Below are 22697 nucleotides of genomic sequence, written 5' to 3' on the forward strand. Positions count from 1 at the left end.
TGATACTTCACACTTACAATGGAAGCCAAAATCTGCTTCAAAGAGATTTTTGCTAGACAGCTCGGCGCCTTGAGTGTAAGAGAAGGGTTAAAATGGTATATAAATCAGTCACCCCTTACTCAATTGTCCTTCATGTGTCTTCATGATCTGCATGTATTGCTGTGATGTCAACTGAATTATGGAAGAAATGGCCCATCCTGTATCCTGATGGCTTTCTTGTCCTAACCTTTAAGTAAGTGTCCATATTTTGTCTGTTATTTGTATATCTCGTGTGTTCACCTTTTTCAAGGAATAAATTATATTTTATCATATCTAAATCTTGTCCAGTTCAACCCAGTTATATCTTTGGTGGTGTATTATTAATAGCCTGTCACAAAGCTCCCGTCACACACTCCCAATATCTTCACTCAACATGGCAAATCTATTGGGATGGGTCACCTCAGAACTGGCCTGCCTCTCCCTTTTGCCCCTGCTTCCCCTTCTAACTGTTACCCAGCTACCTTCCTGCTCCTCACTAACAGCGCCACCATATGCACCACTAATCGAAGCAAGGGCCTGCTCAGTGAGCACTAAACCCCTTTCAAGATTGTTAGTGTCCCTCAATATTGCAAGTTTCCTCTTCAGATCAGCAATCTCTGACTCTAAAGAGACCACCCACTCACACTTCTCACAGCGGTATGCTCCTTGGTACAGCTGCTCCAAATGCACATACATGTGGCAAGATGTGCATTGAGTGGCATTTTCAATCCTGCTCATTGTAGCAACTATGAAGTTTATAAGTACTAACAATAAACTGTACTTCAATATTATGTACCTTGTTTAACCCCTTCCTGGTTCAAACTCCACACTTAATACAACCAGCACTTGAAATCAACCAGTCATGCAGATCAGAATACGCAAAGTCTTGTGTTTTTAGATTGTTTTTGCTTTCATATTAGTAGATTTTGAAACAACTTTCTACCCAGTTTTCTTTTCTTTTTTCCCTCTTGTTCCAGTTCTTTCCTCCCTTATACTTTCCATTTGTCATGTTACTTTTTGGGAGCAGTGAACAGGTATAGCTTTCTCACTGTGAATAGGTGCAGTTTGCGATCTTAATCTACAATTCATAGCACACAAGTTAAATTTACAATTTGAATCCACCACCGTAGCCTGTGGGGGATATTGGACCTGTGCAACTAATCTCACCATCTGCATGATCTGCACCTTTGCGGTTCTTGTAAAATGCTCTGAAAATCTCTACTGTGTGATCATTTAATTTCCTGCCGTGTGATAAATTTGATGTTTACATTTCTGTGCCGCAAAAAGGTGTAAACAAGGCGCTAAGCCTTAAAATATATCAAGTGACTCGATGTGATATAACTGTGCAATATATGACTCACAAGTGATAAGAAAGTTAAATGTAATACCCCTCTGCTTCAACCCTCTGGTGGGGTTGTTTTCACTTATCCCCAAAGAGTAGAACTTGTATCACACGATCCAGGGGGAGCATAGGGAAAAACACATAAAAAACGCTCTAAGTGCAGAAATATAAACAGTGCTGGGATTAACCATATATAGCTTGGCTCTTGTGTTATTTCTACTCACAAGAAGATAGTAGTTTTCAGGCAATAGAGATGAATAAACTGATGGATGCATGTCACTGGCTCTTGTACCTCACGGGATGTACCTCAGCGAGAGAGGGAGAAGAACACACATAGTACAGATCTGTCGGTATGACCCTATCAAAAATCTGGTAAAATGCACACTACAGTGTATCAAAGTAAAAACAGCATTAATAGCTATAAAAGCTAAATTGACGCGGCTTGGATGTAGATAGACTGCGTCTCTCACCACACCGCCTCCGTCTGGAGCTCCAACCCGATCACCACCTCCGTTGGCGGGTGACGCTGCCTCACTTCCGGTCGCGAGACGATGTCGTCACTTCCGGCCACGGCGTTACAGCGGATCGTTGGTGTATGCGTGGGATGCCCAGGAGTCCTCTTCCCCAGCTGCGTCACATTGTAGGCGTTTTTTATGTGTTTTTTCCCTATGCTCCCCCTGGATCGTGTGATACATTTCTGTGCCTCCATAGTAATCTGTAAAAAAAGTAACGCTATGAATACAATGTATTTGTAAAACCCAAGTTACTTTTGATATTTGTGAAACATCAGTGTTTCAGACATTTGAATAATATTTATAAGGCCCTTTGTATACATGTTGCAAGTTTACAAGATTTGTTTTCTTAATAGAACTACATAGCTCGATTTCCATTTTATCATGTTTTAAGGTCAAACGTAACCTTAATGTTCCACAAAGAGACAGAGATTGATAATCAGGAAAGAATAGGCCTCTAATGTGATTTATATCTATGGATTTTATGTCCGATATGAAAAGTTGCTGTTCAAATTGTAAAGACGGATCCATTAGACCATTAGAGAGCACTTTAAAACATTTACTATTTCAGCTTCCTTGGATACCGGTTTTAGAATTGTGCATTTCCAAGCAACTTGAAAACAACTCTTTTAAAATAAGCGTGCACATTTTCTGTATCTGATGAGCGTCTACGTTGGGGAAGTTGGAGGCTATACACGGACAAGCTGTACTCTTAGTTTGGTACCGGATGTCATTTTCTGACCCAAACAAAATCATAAGCAGTAGCCCATTTAGCAAATCCATCACATCGACTATTTTACATATTGTTGGACAATAACTCAAAACACCCGGGTGGGTAATGTGAAAGTAAGCTTCTGAAATTACACTTTCTTTTTGCACTAGCTACAAATGCATTCAATGTATGGTTTTCTCTTCGTAAAGTGCAGTATTTTGCAAACAATTCAGTCTTTTACATGTTATGAGACTAAGAAGACCTCAAAAGAAGTAATGTGCAGAATAATAACTGCTAATGAGAGATGTGCGAAAGGTTTGCATTAGATCGCGAGCGATACAAAAGCTGCTCATGTTTCACTCCCTGCCTGGCGATATTTTGCAGTGTTGAATTTGGGAAAGAAAACACTTACAAACTAGTGAAATGCATTGTGATGTTTTGCACATCTCTACTACTAATGACAGAAAAGTTCCATCTTATTAAACTGTTTATACGTGTACTGCATATTAATCAGTATGTGACGCAAATTAGAAAGTAACAACATTTCAGTTTAAGAGGCAATATCTAGGAGAGAACATTTCCTGTTGGGATGTTAACAATACAAGTATTAAACAAAAGTCCTAATTGTTTATACGTGAAAAGGTACTTCTTGGACATTCCAAATAAGGGCTTAAAATAGCTGGGTTGTAATATAACATGTATAAATTTACAGTAGGTATCTGGTGAAGTGTTTAAAAAAAAAAAAGTGGAAGGAGAACACGTAGGAAATTGTGGCTAAAATGTGATCTCTTTTACCGATCGAGGATCAATTGAAATAAATGTGTAACCGAACGGTGAGATTGTTGTAACACCAATTTCAAACAGATGGCTTTAGAACTACACAAGTGTGGAATGGAAAAGGATTATTGGAATGTTTTAAAGATATGTCGGTTTAAGGGCCCATGCAAGTAATACTTTTCCCATAGACAAAAAACATCAGAGCATAAGGTGCTCCAGGAATCCGGCGCTCAAAAGTCTCTCACAAATAGAGAAATAAGGGAGAAGTTCCGCTTTACAGTCATAGAATAATCCCTCAGTGGGTGATGGTACTCACGGCTTAGTATTGGGCTACTGGAGAGGGGGAAGCCTGGTGTGGTGTATCAAGTAGATGTCTGCACGCTTGTATCAGGGAGTAGACCTCGACTGGCTCATCTCTCACGGCACTGTTGATGTAGAGTGTGGAATCCACGTCTCCCGCGTTGCTCTCCTCTGCTCAGCAGCGGCTCTCACAGCTCCGCGTCACCGCCTGTAGTGATTCCCGCCGGGACCCTCAAACCTCTCCGCCCAAAACGCGTGACGTCATCTCCTGCCATGTAGATAGTAAATATATGGTAGCCAGTAGCTTCCAAATTTGAACAGCGTTAATGGATCTTCTGCTCTGCGTGCTCCCTGGTGTCTAGACCCAGTATGTGAAGAACTCCCCAGCAGGAGACAAACCGGTGCACAGCATAGATGAATAATCAGAAGGATTTATTGAAGGATTTGTCAGATTTATCAGTAACTGTGACTGTATCAGTGCTTTCTTTTTTGTCCATGTTTTTTTATTCAATAAATCCTTCTGATTATTCATCTATTCATCTATGCTGTGCACCGATTTGTCCCCTGCTGGGGAGTTCTTCACATACTTTTGCCATAGGAAAGATAACATATGTAAATATTGTTTTCTGTGCGTTTTTTTTTTTTTTTTTTTTTTTAAAGATCGTGGAAACTGCAGCTAAAGGAAAAAGTTAAAGGCAAACTAAACAGCTTTTAAGTATAGTTGAAAGATGGAAATAAAAATGTTCTACTCTTGTGAAGATTTACACAAGAAAATATATTCTGTTTGAGCTTTAGCTCTGGAGGGACACCCTGACATAATCTGTGTATAAAAATATAAAAACAAATATCAATATTAAAATGTGCTGATTTTTTTTATTTTATTTTTTATACGTGCATTGAAATGAATTGCCAATCTCTATAGCCTTTTGTGCCTACTGCAACCGCACAAATCTGTCAATTTTTTCCATACATCACAGGATTGAGAGAAAATGTCCATTTTTCATTAGTACGGCTTTGTAATGTATCTGCATTTACTTCAGTGTATCTCAGTGGTTTTAAGAATAACTGGGACACTTGCACACAGGTAAATGATGAACTTCGTTTGCATAGGAATAGAATGTTGGGCAGTTGCCTCCGAAATCTGGTCTGGCACTCAGCCTGAAGAGAAGTTTGGGACCACTGGTGTATCTGATGCTTCCATTGTCCTAAATGACACCACAAATTCAAGATGACAGCCTCTTGGATCCAAAAGACATAGTAATTGTCATTTTCAATTTCATTTAAGAATTCATCCATTTAATCCAATTAAACATTTGCAAATATTGAAGCACTACAGTATTTATTAAAATGGTGTGTGACACTGTAGACATGCCATGTTTGTATCTGAAAAGAACTTGATGTAGAACGTTGGGGTCCAGATTTGCCAGTAATGTAGCTGCATAAGCATAGAATCCAAGAAGGAAACCGATGCACAGCTGAAGAATGCAACTTGGACAGAAATGACCATTTGAAAAATGTTTATCAGTTAGTGGCTTCTCACGATTTATACATGAGGAGACAAAGACTTAGGGCCTCATGCAGAGAGCAGCGCTATTTAAAATCTCGCCATTTTCCGGAGAAAATCGCGCAAAAAACAGCTGAAAATAGAGAGGTAGGAAAAACGCGTAATTTTTTTTTCTATTTGAAAATCTCACCGCGCGGCTGGCGAGAAACTACATCTCGCCAGTCTGAAAAAATCAGAATTCAGAAAGGCGCGCTCGCCATCTAGTGGCTGTTTTTGGCGCGATTTTCTAAAATTTTCTCCGCCAACTAAAGTTGGCAAGAAGCAGGAGCTCGCCGGCTATAGGGGAAAAAAAAAATTCCCTTTCAGCTGCGCGCATCTCCTCATTTACAATTCTCCACATGCAGTAATGCTAAAAATAGCGAATTTCGCCCATTTCTGCATATGGAGAATAAAACTCTCCATTAAACCTACTTTTTATTCCCCTCTCCAATTTTAAATAGCGCTGCTCTCTGCATGAGGCCCATAGTGTCTATTTGTATAGAGCATAGCTATTGTCCAGCTTTAATTCAACTTTAAAGTTTTTAGAGCACTGGACTTCTGGATTACTCTCGAGTCCACTACTACTTGTAATTGGAAATCACACGGGGAACTTCATGCTTTATAAAGTCATACTACTTTGCTTTATCCCAATGTTCTCTAAGGACTTAAATAAAAAAAAACTGGCATACATAAAGAAAAGTAAACAGGGGGATGAATCATGTTCATCATGATCCATTGTTTTGAATACAGTTGTAAAGGAATCCGTGGTAAAACGGCTGAATAATAAACAAATAAATTACATTGCGGAAAGCCTTAATATTTGCTATATGTAGAAAATATAACCAGTATATAGAAAATAGCCAGTTTTACCATCCTCACACTAAGACCCCAAAGGTTTAAAAAGCTGTCCCTGAGTAGGTTTACTGGTTATGCAATTCTTTAACCCAGACTCTGCAGACAGTTTTTTTATGCGGCAGGCATAAGCTTGAAGCAAAGGTGACACTTGTGTGCTCATTTGCATGTCATTCCCCAGAATCCTTAGCTGCAGTGAAAACATTGTATCCTGAGAGATAATGGTGAAAAGTGTGCGTGTGTGTGTGATTTTATTGTAGCATAATCATTTGATGCTAAATTAGGCAGATAAAGCAGGGTAAACAAATTTCCTCAATCTGAATTTGTTACTGTTGATGCAAAAGTTATATTGTTAAATTGCCTAATAATTTTAGTGTCCAGCAGCAGCCTAATCCGTTGGAATATTTGTATTCTGAAGTGTTGATAACTTTTGTAAAACAAATGTTGGTCAAGTAAATTCTTGTCTGGTGTTCAGTTTGCTTTACTGTACATAAAAGCGACACAGAAGTTGGAAATAACAGGCAACTAAATCAAGTGTTTAAAACAACTTTTTCATTCACTTATGATTTAGTGTGTAAGTAATAGTGTAGCTCCCTTGCAAGAGACAAAAGCTGGAACAAATCACAAATATAAACAAAAAGGGTAATGGGAACATCTGGATAGCCTGTAAGAAATACACAAATAATGCTGTTTAAGAAAAAATGGTCCACTTTCTAGTTATACTGTTGTCTCCTTTTAACTAGTAATGTGACGTTAAAGCAAATATCCCTGATTTGTGTACTTTCAGTCATTGTGCGCACAGTATTCAGCAGACAAACGAGAAGATGAGAAGATGTGCGACCATTTAATAAGGGCAGCCAAGTACCGAGATCATGTAACTGCAACCCAGCTGATCCAGAAAATTATCAACATCCTCACAGACAAGCACGGAGCTTGGGGGAGCTCTGCACTAAGGTAAGAACATCTTGGAACTGTATCCACCCAAGTTTTCTCCGTGTATATCCACTGAGGTCAGGTAAAATTAATTTCTAATTCAAACTCGGCTTGAGTAGACTTGTGTAACAATAATAATTGTAGAAGTCGTCCAAAAGAAATGCATTTATTTTAATTTTTTTAGTATGTTTAGTCAATCGGTAAATCTGGTGCTGATAAGCTGTGCTTGGTGTGTACCCTGGATATGTTCACTGTATAGATGAGGGGAGGGCAACTCCAGTCCTCCAGGACCACCAACCGGTCCAGTTTTAAGGATATCCCTGCTTCAGCACAAGTGGTGCAGTCAATTGAGCCAGTGACTGAGCCACCTGTGCTGAAGCAGGAATATCCTTAAAACCTTAACCGCTTGGTGGCCCTTGAGGACTGGCGTTGCCCCATGCCTGGTATAGACCAACGGGCGAGGGTGCTTTATAAAATATCTGAACATGGTAACTCAAAGTTTATAGTTAAAAGTACACTCAAATTACTGTCTTTAATTTGAACACAATTTAGCATGTACATTCTAGTATCTTGTGACTTTGCCTGTCCCAAATTATTATGCTTTATTAAGATTTCTTTTTTGCCCTTGTTTTCCTTTTTTTTTTTAATTTTTTATTTTATGGATTGCATTCCTAATTTGTCGGTCCTGTCGCAGTTGTATATTCTCGAGCAACCGAAAAGTACAATCTGGCCACTGCTGAAACGGTGGAATTGCTGCTGCATAGTCTTCTCCTCCAATAAGTATTGTAAAAACTGTAAAAATGTTACAACAAAGATTTAGTTATCAAATGAGTTTATTTCAGGTGCACACAGCGGAGAAAGCTTCAAAACAAAAAGCTCTCCCCCAGATAACACGGTATGCCATATATTTCTACCCTAAAACCTAAAGCTCCATCCCTTTATGGGGGGGGCTTGCACGTCACTAAATATTACCTAATTTTGTAATACATAACAATACTAAAGAAAAACACAGTACAAGTGCGCAACTATAATGAATAAACAGAGTGAATTGAAATAAAGTGCATTAACCACTTAATACCCAAGTGAGTATAAGTAACTAGGTTACCAATATGGAGCGTCTGCTGCTGTGATAGGGTGGTCCAAGACCCTGAATCTAGACAAAACAAAAGACATAACAGCGCACAACGCTCATGGTGAAGTAAGAATGAACAATTTATATTAAAAGGTAATTCAAGGTTCTGTGTACATCAGATAAAGGTAAAACAGGCATGTCACTGTAACTATGACAGTTGTTACCACTCAGATATCAGGACACAGGAGAAGGCTGCAGCGGATCACCCAATGTCAGGAATCTGCAGTCCTATCAGGCTATGCTTTCATCTGCTGGGCTCTTTAGAAGCGGAGGGTTCCCTTTAGGCTTCCACGTAATCCAGGTAGATAAATCCCAAGCTCCGTTTAGGAGTAGCTAGTAGAGGGACAGTCTCACCGATCAGGGTCAGCTCTGCTGGTTAAGTGAAGCTGGCGTGGGAGGCAAAGTGATAGAATACTAAGGGTACTAGTAGATCAATAAAAGTATAATTCCAACTAGTTTCGTAGCAACTATAAAGGCCACTTCATCAGGGAATGATGATTTTTTTTTTTTATAACAATACTAAAGCTGATGTCATTTTGTAATTCTGCTGCGGCCGAGTTTATTTGAGCATTTGCCCGGTCTCGGCCGCAGCAGTAACCATGCGCGCGCCGGGATGTGCCTGGCGCGCGCCGAAGCCGCGGAGGAGCGCCCTCCGATCGGGGCTTTCTCCCTCCGCTCGCCGGGTCCGCCGGGTCCCCCGGAACCCCCTGCCGCCGTCCCCCACATCGCGGGACACCAGGGCTCCCTCGGGGAGCCCTGAACGCGCATGCAGGGGGCGCAGGCACCCGATGACGCGTGAGCGCGCGTCGATGACGCGCGGCACGCCGATGACGCGCGGCATGCCGAGGGAGTGCGGCTAGCATGCCGGGGCATCCCCCGGCTTGCGGAGCTAGCCGCACTCAAATAAAATGTGCCGCCTCTGTACATAATAATACTGAATAAATGTCTAAGCTAAAAACCATTATGGGGTTAAATGGGATGTGCCTGTTCTGCCACTTGGCACATTGTATGAGAATCAGTTTCTCTGTAAGAATCTGAGCTTATCTCAAGGTTTCTCACAACTTCTGGCCTGTTTACATTTTCAATTTGAAGCTGATTGGATGAGGAAAGATCAATAAAGTCAGCTAGGAGCGAAAACATTCCATTCTCTATCACACAGATTTCTTCACATAGAAAGATGACATTAAAACTCACAAAGACAAGACAATATGGCGGACTAAAATAGTCAAACAAAATGGCTTCTGCTTCTTGGATCCTAATGCTGTTATGTCAGACCCCCTAATGTCTCACCTTCGTCAGTATGAACTCCTAAGTAACTGTCATGATAGACCAGGTCTTTTAACACATTTATATTTAAGGGAACAGTCAATAGGCAAAACAAGGCAGTGAAATAAAAGGAGGTTTATTCGGGTGAAGACCTCGGAAACACACAAAATACAGAAAATATACACACTTACTGGGGTCTGGGGGTTGAGATCTAGCCGTTTACCAGTTGCAGGGCGCCTGCTTCAGCAAAAGATGTTACTCTGTTCGCTCCAGTTGGTTCTAGCCTGCTGGCTGGGCATCTCCATGCTTCTCTGCAGGTGTGTATAGCTCTTTCACACAAGCACCTTTGAGAAGCCCGCCAGCAGCTCCTTGTCTAATCAAATCTCCAACAAAAAATGGAGCTATCTGCTAACCTTGTATAGGGCTTGCTGCCTAATTCTAACATTGAAAGGGCTGGCAGCCAATTAGAGCACGGATTGTGGTTGTGCATTCGATGGATAGGAGGGGAAAATTCAAAAATTTACCAATGAAAAATGTGTCTACATGTATGAGTTTGAAACCCAGCATCCGTTTTCCTGGCTAGCCCCATACCCACCTGTGTTCCTGACACCTGTGGATCTAGTTGAAACAAAGGCTTTCTCTGAAGACAGCAAGTCCACAGCCCTTCACCCTTATTATGTACCACTATGTACCATAATCCTGCATGTCTTTTGCAATTATCACAGTGAATCCCTATACTTGGGCTAGTGGAACTGAAATGCTAATTCACATCTGACTGTATGGACATGAATACATAATGTATAAAACACAATGAACCATACTTTAATACAGTATAAACTTTGGGGAACCTTATATATGTGTGGGACCTAAGTCTGGGATACATGAGCTTGAAAAGTAGGAGTCTGGGGGACACTGTATAGCCCCTGTGAAATTCTCCTTGCGTATCCACAAATCATGCCTGCACGCCGGGGAGCATTATGGGAACTTCTAGTAACTTTGTTCCTCGAACGCCTGCAACAAAAGGAATAAATTTCGACCCAAATATCCTACCAAAAACTTTACACTCCAAAAATCTCATGTCTCTCGGACACCAGGAACCCCAAAAGCCCCTAAATAGTTCAGGGTTTTTTGCTATACTTTACATGGGACTTCCATAGCCCACCCCGTTCTTATGTACAGACGGGTACCCTCATGTTATCTGCAAATAGTGTATAATTTAACAGTACTACTAACTACTCTGGTCAGCAACATTTTTTTTTTTTAAACCCTAGGTGATCCCTAATATCCACCCTTAATCTCCTGCTCCTAAAGTCACTTTCCTGCAGCTATCTCCTGGGGGAAATCCGAACCCTTCTTGGCATTCCTATCCCACAACCCTGCAGGGGTCCGTATATGGGAACATGGTTACAGAAAATACATGCTTTTACCTTACTGGACCCAAGAGCTAACTCTGTTGGCCCATTACCCACGGTCTCTAGAGGCAACCGGCCAGGCTTCACTTTTATTAATGAAGGCCAGCTACCTCCGACCGTCACAGTAGCCCCTACTGCAGCCAGTGTATTTTGCATATCCCACTTGTGCTGCTCATTGCCATTAGGTTTTCAAGTGTGAAAAGCCTACATTTGCGAAGTAGGAAGCGAATATTAAAGGTAAATGGCAGAGATACATACCTCTAATATACTTTACCAAGCAATGTACCCCTTTCTGTTGCTAAAGGTAGTATAGCAAAGGTAAGGATTGTGATGCCTTAATATATGCCTATTAGGTGAGCATAGTTAATTAGCACAGCCTTTACTCCTACTCCAAAATATGCCTTACATTTACTGAGCCAACACCTGTGTGTTGTATGTGAAATAAGTTGTGGGGCTTTTTACTCTTTAGACCTGCTGAAGACTGATCTAATTCTTTTTAAAGAGGCAATACAGTGTGTGTGTGTGTGTGTGTGTGTGTGTGTGTGTGTGTGTGTGTGTGTGTGTGTGTGTGTGTGTGTGTGTGTGTTAAAATACATTTCCTTTTGCTGTATATATTTATTTATTTTTCCCCTATAGCAATCATTTACAAAGTCACATCCCCTTCCTTTTCTGAAACAGGCTCTGGCACACCCCTTTTTTGAGTCTCTCTTTCTCTCGCACTCTCGACTGCTTGGTCACATGATCTTCCCCACAGAATGTTGCATCTCTGGCCCTCTTCTGCTGCACTGACAGCCATTTAGTGAACCCCTGAGCCGAGTCTCACTGATCGATCAGAAACTTAGCAAATTACTTATCATTGTGTGGATTGTATTGTTGCACATATTGAAGGGGAGGGGGGGATGGCAGCTTGGACTGCTGCATTAATATATGCATCATTTGATTACCTTTATTGAAAACTACCTATGCTGCCGATCGATCAGCAAAAATCCTGCTTCCCAGGGTTCACTAAATGGCTGTTTTTCATTTTCAAATCAATCAATTTAGTCAGTGTAAATCAGGAGCTACAATGTACCTTATATTACTAAGGTGATATTTATTGTTACAGTTTACAGCTCAAACTGTTGGGAATATTGGCAACAAATGATAACAAACAGGAAAGTGTTACAAAGATCTTGCACTGCTGGGACAGTGTTTAAAACCTGTAGCTATGAAAGGATTATCAGTAAATTATAACTCATTAAAAATGGCATTAAGAGTTGAAAAAATGTATTATCTAATGCAAAAGAACTGATGTAGTTATTTTTTTTTTCAACAAGTTTAACTTCACGATACACTTCCACATATTCAACGTCACTTTATTCACGATTCTATAGAATTTATCCTTCAACACAATTATTTTTTATTTCAGCATGAATTTTATTTACAACACTGCGGCACTGCAATGGGGACACGTTTTGCACCATCTTTCTCGAATCTCTATATGGGATGGTGGGAGTCAGTGCACATTTGGGGTTTCGGTGTGTCTCCTCCTCAGCTAAAACTGTGGAGGAGATACATCGATGATATTCTGGTCATCTGGGATGGTGACAAGGCGTCATTTGATAGCTTTGTTGATAAGATCAATACCAACAATTTTAATCTCACCTTTACCAGTGATGTCCAGAAGGATCATGTTAACTTTTTAGACTTGATTATCTATCCCCGGGGTGATTCCCTCTTAACTAAAACCTTTTTTAAAGAAACTAATGTTAATACTTACCTACACCCTGAGAGCGGACATGAAAAGAAATGCATTACCAACCTTCCTTATAGCCAATTTCTTCGCATTAGAAGAAATTGTGCAAATATTGATACCTATAAGGAACAATCTAAGGTACTTATTGAACGCTTTAGGCAAAAGGGTTATCAAGAGGAGCTTATCTCTGAATCCTACCTGAAAGCATTAAACAAAAATAGAGAATCACTATTAAGAAAGAAAAGTAAAAAACAACAAATTGCCAAAAACAAACTAAGTACTTAATGGTCAACAAATTGATAATATACACGCAACTAAATCTATTTCTGTAGACCATATTAAAGTTAAACAAGAGACGCCTTTTTTTGTAACTCAATTTAATAAATCACATAGGGGCCTATGCAGAGAGCAGCGAATTTTAAAATTGGCGAATTTATTAAAAAGTAGCTTTTTTGGAGAGTTTTATTCTCCATATGCAGAAAAGTGCGAATTCTGCTATGTTTAACATGGATGCGTGTGGCGAGTTTAAATTGGCAAGATGCGCGCTTCAGAAACGTGTAAAAACAAATTCGCGCCTTTTTTTTCCCTTTGCAATGGCCGCGAGCGGCAGCTTCTTGCCAATTTTTTCTGGCGAGGCAAAAAGGAGACAATCGCGCCATTTTATTGGCGCGAACAGCCGCTAGATGCCGTTCGTGCCTCTCTGCATTAGGATATTTTTAAAACTGGCGAGATTAAGGTTCTCGCCAGCCGCGCGGCGAGTTTTACAAATAGAAAAGAAAAATTGGCGCGTTTTTCGGAACTCGCCATTTTCTGCTGCTTTCTGCGCGATTTTCTCCAAAAAATGGCGAATTTCGAAATAGCGCTGCTCTCTGCATAGGCCCCATAATTCCATAAAAAGAATTTTGTCAAAACATTGGCATATTTTACTTATGGATCCTATTTTAAAAAATTTCGTTGCAAAAAAACCACCAATTGTGTTTAAAAAAGCTCAAACCCTCAAAACTATTCTTGCCCCATATTTGTTAAAGGGCACGGACAAACCAATAAAAAAAGATTTGAGGGATACATTAGGAGTAGTGGGAAATCATAGATGCGCCAGATGCAAGATTTGCCCCAAGATGCTAACGCACAAATCTTTCAAATCTCATGTTACAGGGCTTGATTATAAAATTTCGAGTTACATTGACTCTGTCCACGTATGTAGTATATATACTGCAGTGTAGTTGCCGACTGCAATACGTGGGCAGAACCAAACGAAATTTGAAGCTACGCATCATGGAGCACCTACGTAATATTACTAATATCCCTAAATTAGAATTCGCCTCCAAACCCCTACCTCCTGGCCCACTTCAAAGATGTACATAATTGTAGTACGGTGGGTGTACAATATATGGGAATTGAGAGGATTGTGGGTGATATAAGAGCAGGAGATAGAGATCTACAAATTGCCAAAAGAGAGCAGTTTTGGATCTTTACACTGCAGTCGAAATACCCAGGAGGTCTTAATGACTATATCGAACTCGCACCTTTTTTAAGATAGATGGGCAATAGGTTTTGTATTGTGAATACCTAGTTCTTCTCCTTTCCCTCCACCCCCTTATTTTTATTTTCCCTAGTCCACAATTTTTTCTGTCTTTTATCCTTTTCCCTTCCCCTCCCTCCCTCCTTTTTTCTTTCATCTTTTTCGCTCATATTTGTTTTTTTCTTATCTTTTATGTAGTGTACTGTATTTATTATTATTGAGATTAATTGTGGTCTTGTGATATTATTTTATTATTGCCTGACCAAGTATGTTTTTACCACCTACATGGGTGGCTTTCAGCAGTGCATTAATACAACACTCCTTTGGAAAAATTCATCAATTAATTAATTTATATTCATGATTACTTTATTATGCATTTATGAACTTATACACATTTATATTACAGTATATACTTTATCATCCATAGAAGAGTGTTTATACACTCTCCGTTTCATTGTCACATTGCACTCACAGTGCCTATTATACACATTATTTATTTAATTTGCATATTGGAGTGACTGTATAAAAGGCCCCCCTGTAGGTGTCCTAAAAACTGCCTGATGAAGCACTGAATTGTGTGAAACGCGTTGCGGAGTTCACACAGTGCACACTGGTATTCAGACTTTTGGTTGCACAAGTTCCAGCCCTCCCATAGAGGTTTGAGCCATTTCCTTCTGCTCGCTCGAGTGGGATGTGTGTTGGAATACCGGCGATTGTGGTGGACTACTATACACGGGTCCTGCGAGAAGCCGCAACCCGGAAGTAACAGAGTTTTGCCGAGAAAGCCAGCCCCAGCATGCGGGACTGATCTGGGAGCCTCAGCACTTACCCCCTGTGCCCACAAACCCACTTGAACTGACTACCTGTGCACTGACCGCTACTGGACTTGTATATCCTTATATGTAAGTTTTTACATGTTATTATTTAACTTGTTATTACATATTTCTTGACCCTTGGTGCGCTTCTGTGTTTATTTTTCATTAACATCTGGCGTTTGGAGCTTTCCTGCAACGGTTATTGGTGGAGGAGGGGTACCTTCACATCACAGCAGCAGCAAGAGGGGAGAGCTGATCTACTTCAAGATCCCTTTTAGGAAACAAGAGCGCGGTTTGATTTTTTCATTTATTGAAAACTACCTATGCTGCCTATCGATCAGCAAAAATCCTGCTTCCCAGGGTTCACTAAATGGCCGTTTTTCAGTTTCAAATCAATCATTTTAGTCAGTGTAACTCAGGAGCTACAATGTACCTTATATTCCTAAGGTGACATTTATTGTTACAGTTTACAGCTCAAACTGTTGGGAATATTGGCAACAAATGATAACAGGTTCCTCCCCCTGTGAAGAAGCGCGCCAAGATGCGTGAAACAGCTGCCAGACTTCCCGAGACCTTCTCTTTGAAAGAAGATAAAGAACAGCTGAGAAGATATCCAGTGTCTTGAAACACGCTGCGTTCCAATCTGTATCTGAAGATTGAACTCCTGACGAAGCTGCCAAGCAAGCGAAACGCGTTGAGTTGAACCTGCAGCAGCCTGAGAAGTGTATAGAGCATCTTCCCCTCTCCCTGGTTATTCCATCATTGCGATCGATCACAACCGGAAGTGACGCGACGGATCGACCGGAAGTGACGCGATGCTACCTTGGGAGCAGTGCTGGAGGCATACACAAGCTGCGCATCACTATTGTTACGTGTCTATGCACAAAGTGCCTAATGGAAGTGCAATACCTATTGCCTCTGATAAATAATTTACTGGAACATGCAATGTTGCACTAAGTGTGTTATCTTTTCACATTGAGGGATTATGCTGCTGATTCCTGATACTCCACACTGATCAAGTCTGCATTACTATCTCCACTGCTGATCTCTGACTGGGAAAGTGTGAGTTCCCAATCGTGACTCTTTGAATTGACTGTTGAATCTATAGAACATATTACACTATATTTATATTTCTTTTCCCACATATGGTGACATCTGCGCTCCCCACAAGCTTCTCCCTACAATCCACAACAGGAGGAATTGGATCTTCTCCACAGAGGGTTGAGCAGCGAAGTTCACTTTAATATATATATTTTATTTTTTATTATTATTATTATTATTATTAATGAGCACTTTTTTATAAAAGGTTTTTATAAGGTTTATTATTCACATTTATTGCACCTCTATTAGAAGCGCCTCACATTTTCTTTTTTAACAAATGATAACAGGAAAGTGTTACAAAGATCTTGCACTGCTGGGACAGTGTTTAAAACCTGTAGCTATGAAAGGATTATCCGTATGTTATAACTCATTAAAAATGGCATTAAGAGTTGAAAAAATGAGTAGTAAGTATTATCTAATACTACAGAACTGATGTAGTTATTTTTTTTCTTTTTTAAACAAGTTTAATTTTGGTGGGATTGGTTCTTTAAATGTTTACATTTAACCCCATTTTCTGTACTGAAGCTGTGCTTTAAAGCCAGTCCTCCAGTCCCCCCCAGAATGTCAGGTTTTTAGGATAGCCGAACTTCAGCACAGGTGACTCAGGTGACTAAGAGGCTCGGTCTTCGACTGAGCCTCTAGTTGATTCACCTGTGCTGAAGCTCAGCTATCCTGGAATCCCGACATCCCATCCAGTTCAGTTTTCTCATTATGATATGGTAACGTTTCTTTCAATCTTATATGCAAACTGTTAAAACCTAAAACGACCTGCAGTGTGTGATACGTTTCTCTGTAACTTTGCTTTCAGTATGTTCTTTGAATTATTATTTATTTTCCTACTTATTGGCCTTTTCTGAACTGCAATATCCCAACAAAATGAGCTTGTGTATAATGGCGTAATTACAATGACACCAGGGCCATTGTCCTGTACCAGGCAACTACAGAGGCGAAAGTTACATTCACAGGCTGCACGCTCAGCTCCTCATACAATCCATTGTGTATTTATTGTAAAATACACACCAACATTCCGCTTTTTCCTTGTTCTGGACGTCTGGTGGACAAGTGCAGAGGATTTCATTTCAAATGTAAATTGCTACAAGACCCAGCACCTTCATTTCTATAGCTACCACCCGTATGTGTGACAGACAGCTGCTATCCATACCATTTCCCGTTCTCTGTTACAAAGGGTCTATGTTGGTGTGATGTTACACTTTGATTCAATTCTGTTGCAATGTATAAACATGCACAGGAATGTTTTTATGAATTTTTAATGCACATTTTTAATAATCGGATATCTCCTATTTACTACTGAACAGTAAAGAAAGTTCACGTGGCACCAAGAGTCTCCCATATGGACCAAATCATTAACGGAGATGGGTTCTCTTCAGAGTAAATATGTGATTATATAGTGATACTGTACCATGTGAAGCACTCCAGGTAGTTTGTCTTTTTTTGGTATGAATTTGTGATTATTCACCTTGCAGAATTGTGGCAATATTTAAATAACCGCGTCAGAATCGTGTGTGAATAAGTTGTCTACAGCTACATAATCCTTTCCAGCTTTGACTACTGTAAACCGGCCTCAATGTTTAGAGTAGTTTCTGTATATCCTTTTTTTAAATTACTCTACGTTATAATTGTGTATTAGAGGCACTTATACTATGAAGATCTGTTTTGTATGTCTTCTACTGTGTATACAAATTGTAAACTCTGGCAGCAGGAATTTCCAGTTCCATGTATTCATTTCTATGCAGTTTGTTCTCGTTTGCTATTTTCTTATATTTTAAACAGTCTGTATGCTTGGACATTAGTGTACACGCACACGCACACACACTGCAAAAACGCTGTATCTGGGAGAAAAAACATATAAATGTTGGGCTGTAAAAAAATGTGAGTAGGTGTAAATAAAATCGAAGCTTCTAGCTGTTGCCTTTACGAGGTTTTGCAGAAGATGCTTAGAGAGGAGATGAGCATTTTTGTATTGGAATGAACCAGGTGGTGGCTCTTTTGGTTATGAGACTCTTAGGCTGAGTCCATGGTAACTGCAGCCGTTCGGAGGCGCGCTGAGGCTGTGGGAAAGCAGGTGCTTTCCCTGGCCTTAGTTCGCGCGCCGTCGGGGGGTGGGGGCGGGCCAGTGACGTCACAGAGCTGGTTCGCCCTCATTAGGCGAACCGCTCACGTGACCGGCCCTACGCTCCCGTGAGCGCCAAAACTAAAAAAAAATTAAGTGGTACGCCTGCGGAAGCGTGCGCGAGCCCCTGCTAAAGCCGTTCTCATTGTGGCTGCAGGGGCTCACTGACAAGCGTCAGCATGGGTCAGCGCCTAAGCGCTGACCATGGACTCAGCCTTTTGGCTTACATACTGTAGATGTGTATAGAAAGTATATGATATTACTGTCACGGTAACTTGTGATAAGATATAATATACACCAAATAACTGGGTTGAACTGAACACGACTTAGATATAATAAAGAGAATTTATTCCTTAAAGAAGGTGAACACACAAGATAGTACAAATAACAGACAAGAAATGACACTTACTTAGGGATTGGAATGATGAAGTAATCAGGAAACAGGATTAGCAATTCAACATCAATCAGGCATCAAGTAGTTGGTAAATTGAAGACAAAGAGTATAGGACTGACACTGGTTTATATGTAATTCCAGTCCTATACCTTATCATTGAGTGCAGGTCTTTGGAGAACAATTACCTGCACCCAATCTCTAACGTGGGAACATTGATAACCCATGCCCCCCAGCTAGTTGGCACATGCGTACTTCTGGCCCTGGGGGTCTCATTTCTTTAGCCCCACACAAAAGTCAGGGCGCCTACATGTCTACCAGACCTGGATCTGGTCAGGAAACCCTTTGTCTGTAAGTGTGAATTATAACACTTATCAAGTACCCACGTCCTGCTTTCTTTTGTGCTCGCATACACAAGCAGGGTGGGGGAGTCTTTGATCAGGGGTTTTATTGTAGACCACTTGTCTCCCTCCCTGAGCATTTACCATACTATATGGGCTCTGAGTTTTTATACCAGACCCAAAATACAATTCATTCTTTAATATCTTCACATTTTAAAATCCGTTCTGTGGGTCTGAGCGGGCTGAAATTTGCCAGGCCCTCATGCCGGAGGACCTTTGCAATAATGGCCAAGTTTCAGCCATCCACGACCCCCAGAACCGGAGATACAAAAAACAAGTTAAAATCCCCTATTAACTTTAATGCAGGATTCTCCGCCATAGCTAAAATAAATCTCTGCTTTGAACTCTCCCATTGAAATCAACGGGCTCCGCCGCTATAGGCTTTCAATGGAGCAACTCCGCCATTGAAGTCTATAGGAAAACCACAATTTACACATTTGCCCATACTCCGTCTGGTTGATGGGAGAGGGCCGGAAATGGCCATGCAGTCATGCCGGAACAGTGACTACATGCGACCAAAATCCCAACCCTCTGGTACTCGCAGACCCGGAGATATGGGCTTACCCTTTTTATTTTTCGGACTTAGCCGTTTTAAAGCCACGCGGCTTTCTCCCATTGGAATCAATGGCCGGCGCCGCCATAGGAAATGCATGGGCCGGTGCCGCCATGGGATTCAATGGGACGACCCTCGTGGTGAGCGCGACCCTTTACGGGGGTCCCTCCTTCCCGGACCCGGTGGTGGTCGAGTGTGGGGGTTCCTAGGGTCTAGGGGCAAAAAGAATTTTATTCCTTGGTGCCCTAGAACCTAAGGTTCCCATGCCAATTGTGATTGAACTTGACCGGGTAGTGATCAAAGCTCTTTTTCAGATAATGTTTCCGCTCTTGCAGTCTGCGGTTTGGATGGCTACCAATCCGTTCCTGGAGGTCGGCGTCGAGGAATCCCCATTGAAATGGATGGCTCCATTGACTTACAATGGGGAACCGCCGCTCCTTCTCTCGGGCGCCACCTGCAGGTCTTCTACCGAAACGGGCCCAAATCGGCGGAATCTCCATAAGGTTGCATTGGGCTGCAATGGCGACCTATGGAGAGCTGCAAAATGGAGCCTGAAAAGGTGGGAAAATGGAACAAAGGGCTATAAACACTGAATTAACATTAACCCTTTCCCTCCCGCATCAATCCCAGTGTATGTGTTGGTGCAAACACTGGAATGGGAACAATACACATTTACAGGGGAATATACATTTGGTTGCTGAAGCAGGGTAAAAACACATTACTGGACCTCAGTCCAGTTAACCTCTTGCTTCCCAAGTGAGAGCAGGGGGTGGCCAAATGGGGTGTAACCCCTTTAATACCGGGCCAAACCCCCTCTTCCATGACAATTACTATGACTAATCGAATGGGCACTTGATTAAAATGCAGTCCTTCAATCTGAGTGGGTTAAGTATAATGTCTGAATTAATATTAAAGGCTGTTTATGCCAAATGTATGTATTGTGGGATAGTTATCCCTGTTGTAAATGATGACGTAATTGGTATTCACTGCTATTCACTTACAGCAGGGGTGGGGAACCTCCGTCCCGCGGGCCGTATAAGGCCCCCGAAGTCATTTGGTCCGGCCCCCGGGAAGCCTGCAAGAATGGTTTAAAAAAAAAAATTTTTTTTTTTAAAAAACTCCCCCTCTCCTGATTGGCTGCCCGTGCTGTCACTCTGCCAAGATTTTTTTTTTGGCCCGCCTCTTCCTACAGCCCCGCCCCTCTCCCTTCTCTCCTCCAGTAATGCCGGGCTCCTTAGGCTCCGCCCCCTGTCCCTCCCTTTAGGCTCCGCGGGCCTGTCACTCTCGGCTGCACTGGCCATGCTGCTCCAGCTGCCCATCCCTGGGCCCCAGGTAACCCACATACCCCCTCCCAGGCACCTTACCCACCCCAAGAGGGGAGAGGCCTTAATATTGTTTCTGTTTGCAGAGGTGGGCTTATTGTGTGTGTGTGTGTGTGTGTGTGTATCTGTCACTGTCACTGTGTGTGTGTGTGTGTGTGTGTGTGTCAATGTCACTGTGTGTGTGTGTGTGTGTGTGTGTGTGTGTTTACAGAGGTGGGCTTAATGTGTGTGTGTGTGTGTGTGTTTACAGAGGTGGGCTTATTGTGTGTGTGTGTGTGTGTGTGTGTGTGTGTGTGTGTGTGTGTATCTGTCACTGTGTGTGTGTGTCAATGTCACTGTGTGTGTGTGTGTGTGTGTGTGTGTCAGTCACTGTGTGTGTGTGTGTGTGTGTCAATGTCACTGTGTGTGTGTGTGTGTCAATGTCACTGTGTGTGTGTGTGTGTGTGCGTCAATGTCACTGTGTGTGTGTGTCACTCTCACTGTGTGTGTGTGTGTCACTCTCACTGTGTGTGTGTGTGTCACTATCACTGTGTGTGTGTGTCACTATCACTGTGTGTGTGTGTCACTATCACTGTGTGTGTGTGTGTGTCACTCTCACTGTGTGTGTGTCACTCTCACTGTGTGTGTGTCACTCTCACTGTGTGTGTGTGTCACCCTCACTGTGTGTGTGTGTGTCACTCTCACTGTGTGTGTCACTCTCACTGTGTGTGTCACTCTCACTGTGTGTGTGTGTGTGTGTGTCACTCTCACTGTGTGTGTCACTCTCACTGTGTGTGTGTGTGTGTCACTCTCACTGTGTGTGTCACTCTCACTGTGTGTGTCACTCTCACTGTGTGTGTGTGTGTGTCACTCTCACTGTGTGTGTCACTCTCACTGTGTGTGTGTCACTCTCACTGTGTGTTTTTGTGTCACTCTCACTGTCTGTGTGTGTCACTCTCACTGTGTGTGTGTCACTCTCACTGTGTGTGTGTCTCTCACTGTGTGTGTGTCACTCTCACTGTGTGTGTGTGTCACTCTCACTGTGTGTGTGTGTCACTCTCACTGTGTGTGTGTGTCACTCTCACTGTGTGTGTGTGTCACTCTCACTGTGTGTGTGTGTCACTCTCACTGTGTGTGTGTGTCACTCTCACTGTGTGTGTGTCACTCTCACTGTGTGTGTGTCACTCTCACTGTGTGTGTGTGTCACTCTCACTGTGTGTGTGCCACTCTCACTGTGTGTGTGTGTCACTGTCTCTGTGTGTGTCACTGTCTCACTGTCACTGTGTGTGTGTGTGTGTTTGTGTCACTGTCTGTGTCACGGTCACTGTGTTTGTGTGTCACTGTCTGTGTGTGGCAGCAGCCACCTGAGGTGATGAAGGACCTGAGTATCACCAGGGCGGCTCGGGTAAACAGCGCTCCGGGGGGAGAGGGTATAAGAGGAGTAGGGGATGGGGGGGGAAGGGGTATAAGAGGAGTGGGGGATGGGGGGGGAAGGGGGTATAAGAGGCTTGGGGGATAGAAGAACGAGTCTGCGGTAGGAGAGACACCTCACTATCGCCTCTCCTCCCCACACCGGGCAACAGTTGTGGAGGGTACCTGCTCCGATCCCGCCCTGCTCCGCCCCTTCCCCCCCCCGTGCACTTACACGGCCCCCCTCCCCACACCGGGTAGCAGTTGCGGAGGGTACCTGCTCCGCCCCCTCCTCCCCACACCGGGTAGCAGTTGCGGAGGAGGGCACCTGCTCCGATCCCCCCTGCTCAGACTCCCCCCCCCCCCCCCCTTGCGCACTTACATGGTCCTCCTTCTCCCCACACCGAGCAGCAGTTGCGGAGGGCACCTACTCCGACACCCCCCCCAATCAGATTTCCCTCCCCCTGTGTGTGTCAGAGAGAGTGTGTGTGTACGTCTGAGCGAGTGTGTGTCTGAGCGAGTGTGTGTGTGTGTGCCT

The 22697-nt window shown here is 42.3% G+C and overlaps 1 protein-coding gene across 1 annotated transcript in view; it reads left to right on the top strand.

The window, feature by feature from the left end:
* Positions 1–22697, top strand: part of LRBA (LPS responsive beige-like anchor protein) — a 608431-nt gene that overhangs the window by 249687 nt on the left and 336047 nt on the right. The window contains exons 36-37 of the mRNA XM_075613691.1: positions 6844–7010; positions 7137–7151. Of these exons, the coding sequence (XP_075469806.1) occupies positions 6844–7010; positions 7137–7151 (182 nt within the window). The remainder of the gene's footprint in view (positions 1–6843; positions 7011–7136; positions 7152–22697) is intronic.

This window comes from Ascaphus truei, chromosome 1, assembly GCF_040206685.1.
Source record: "Ascaphus truei isolate aAscTru1 chromosome 1, aAscTru1.hap1, whole genome shotgun sequence".
NCBI classification, from domain to species: domain Eukaryota; kingdom Metazoa; phylum Chordata; class Amphibia; order Anura; family Ascaphidae; genus Ascaphus; species Ascaphus truei.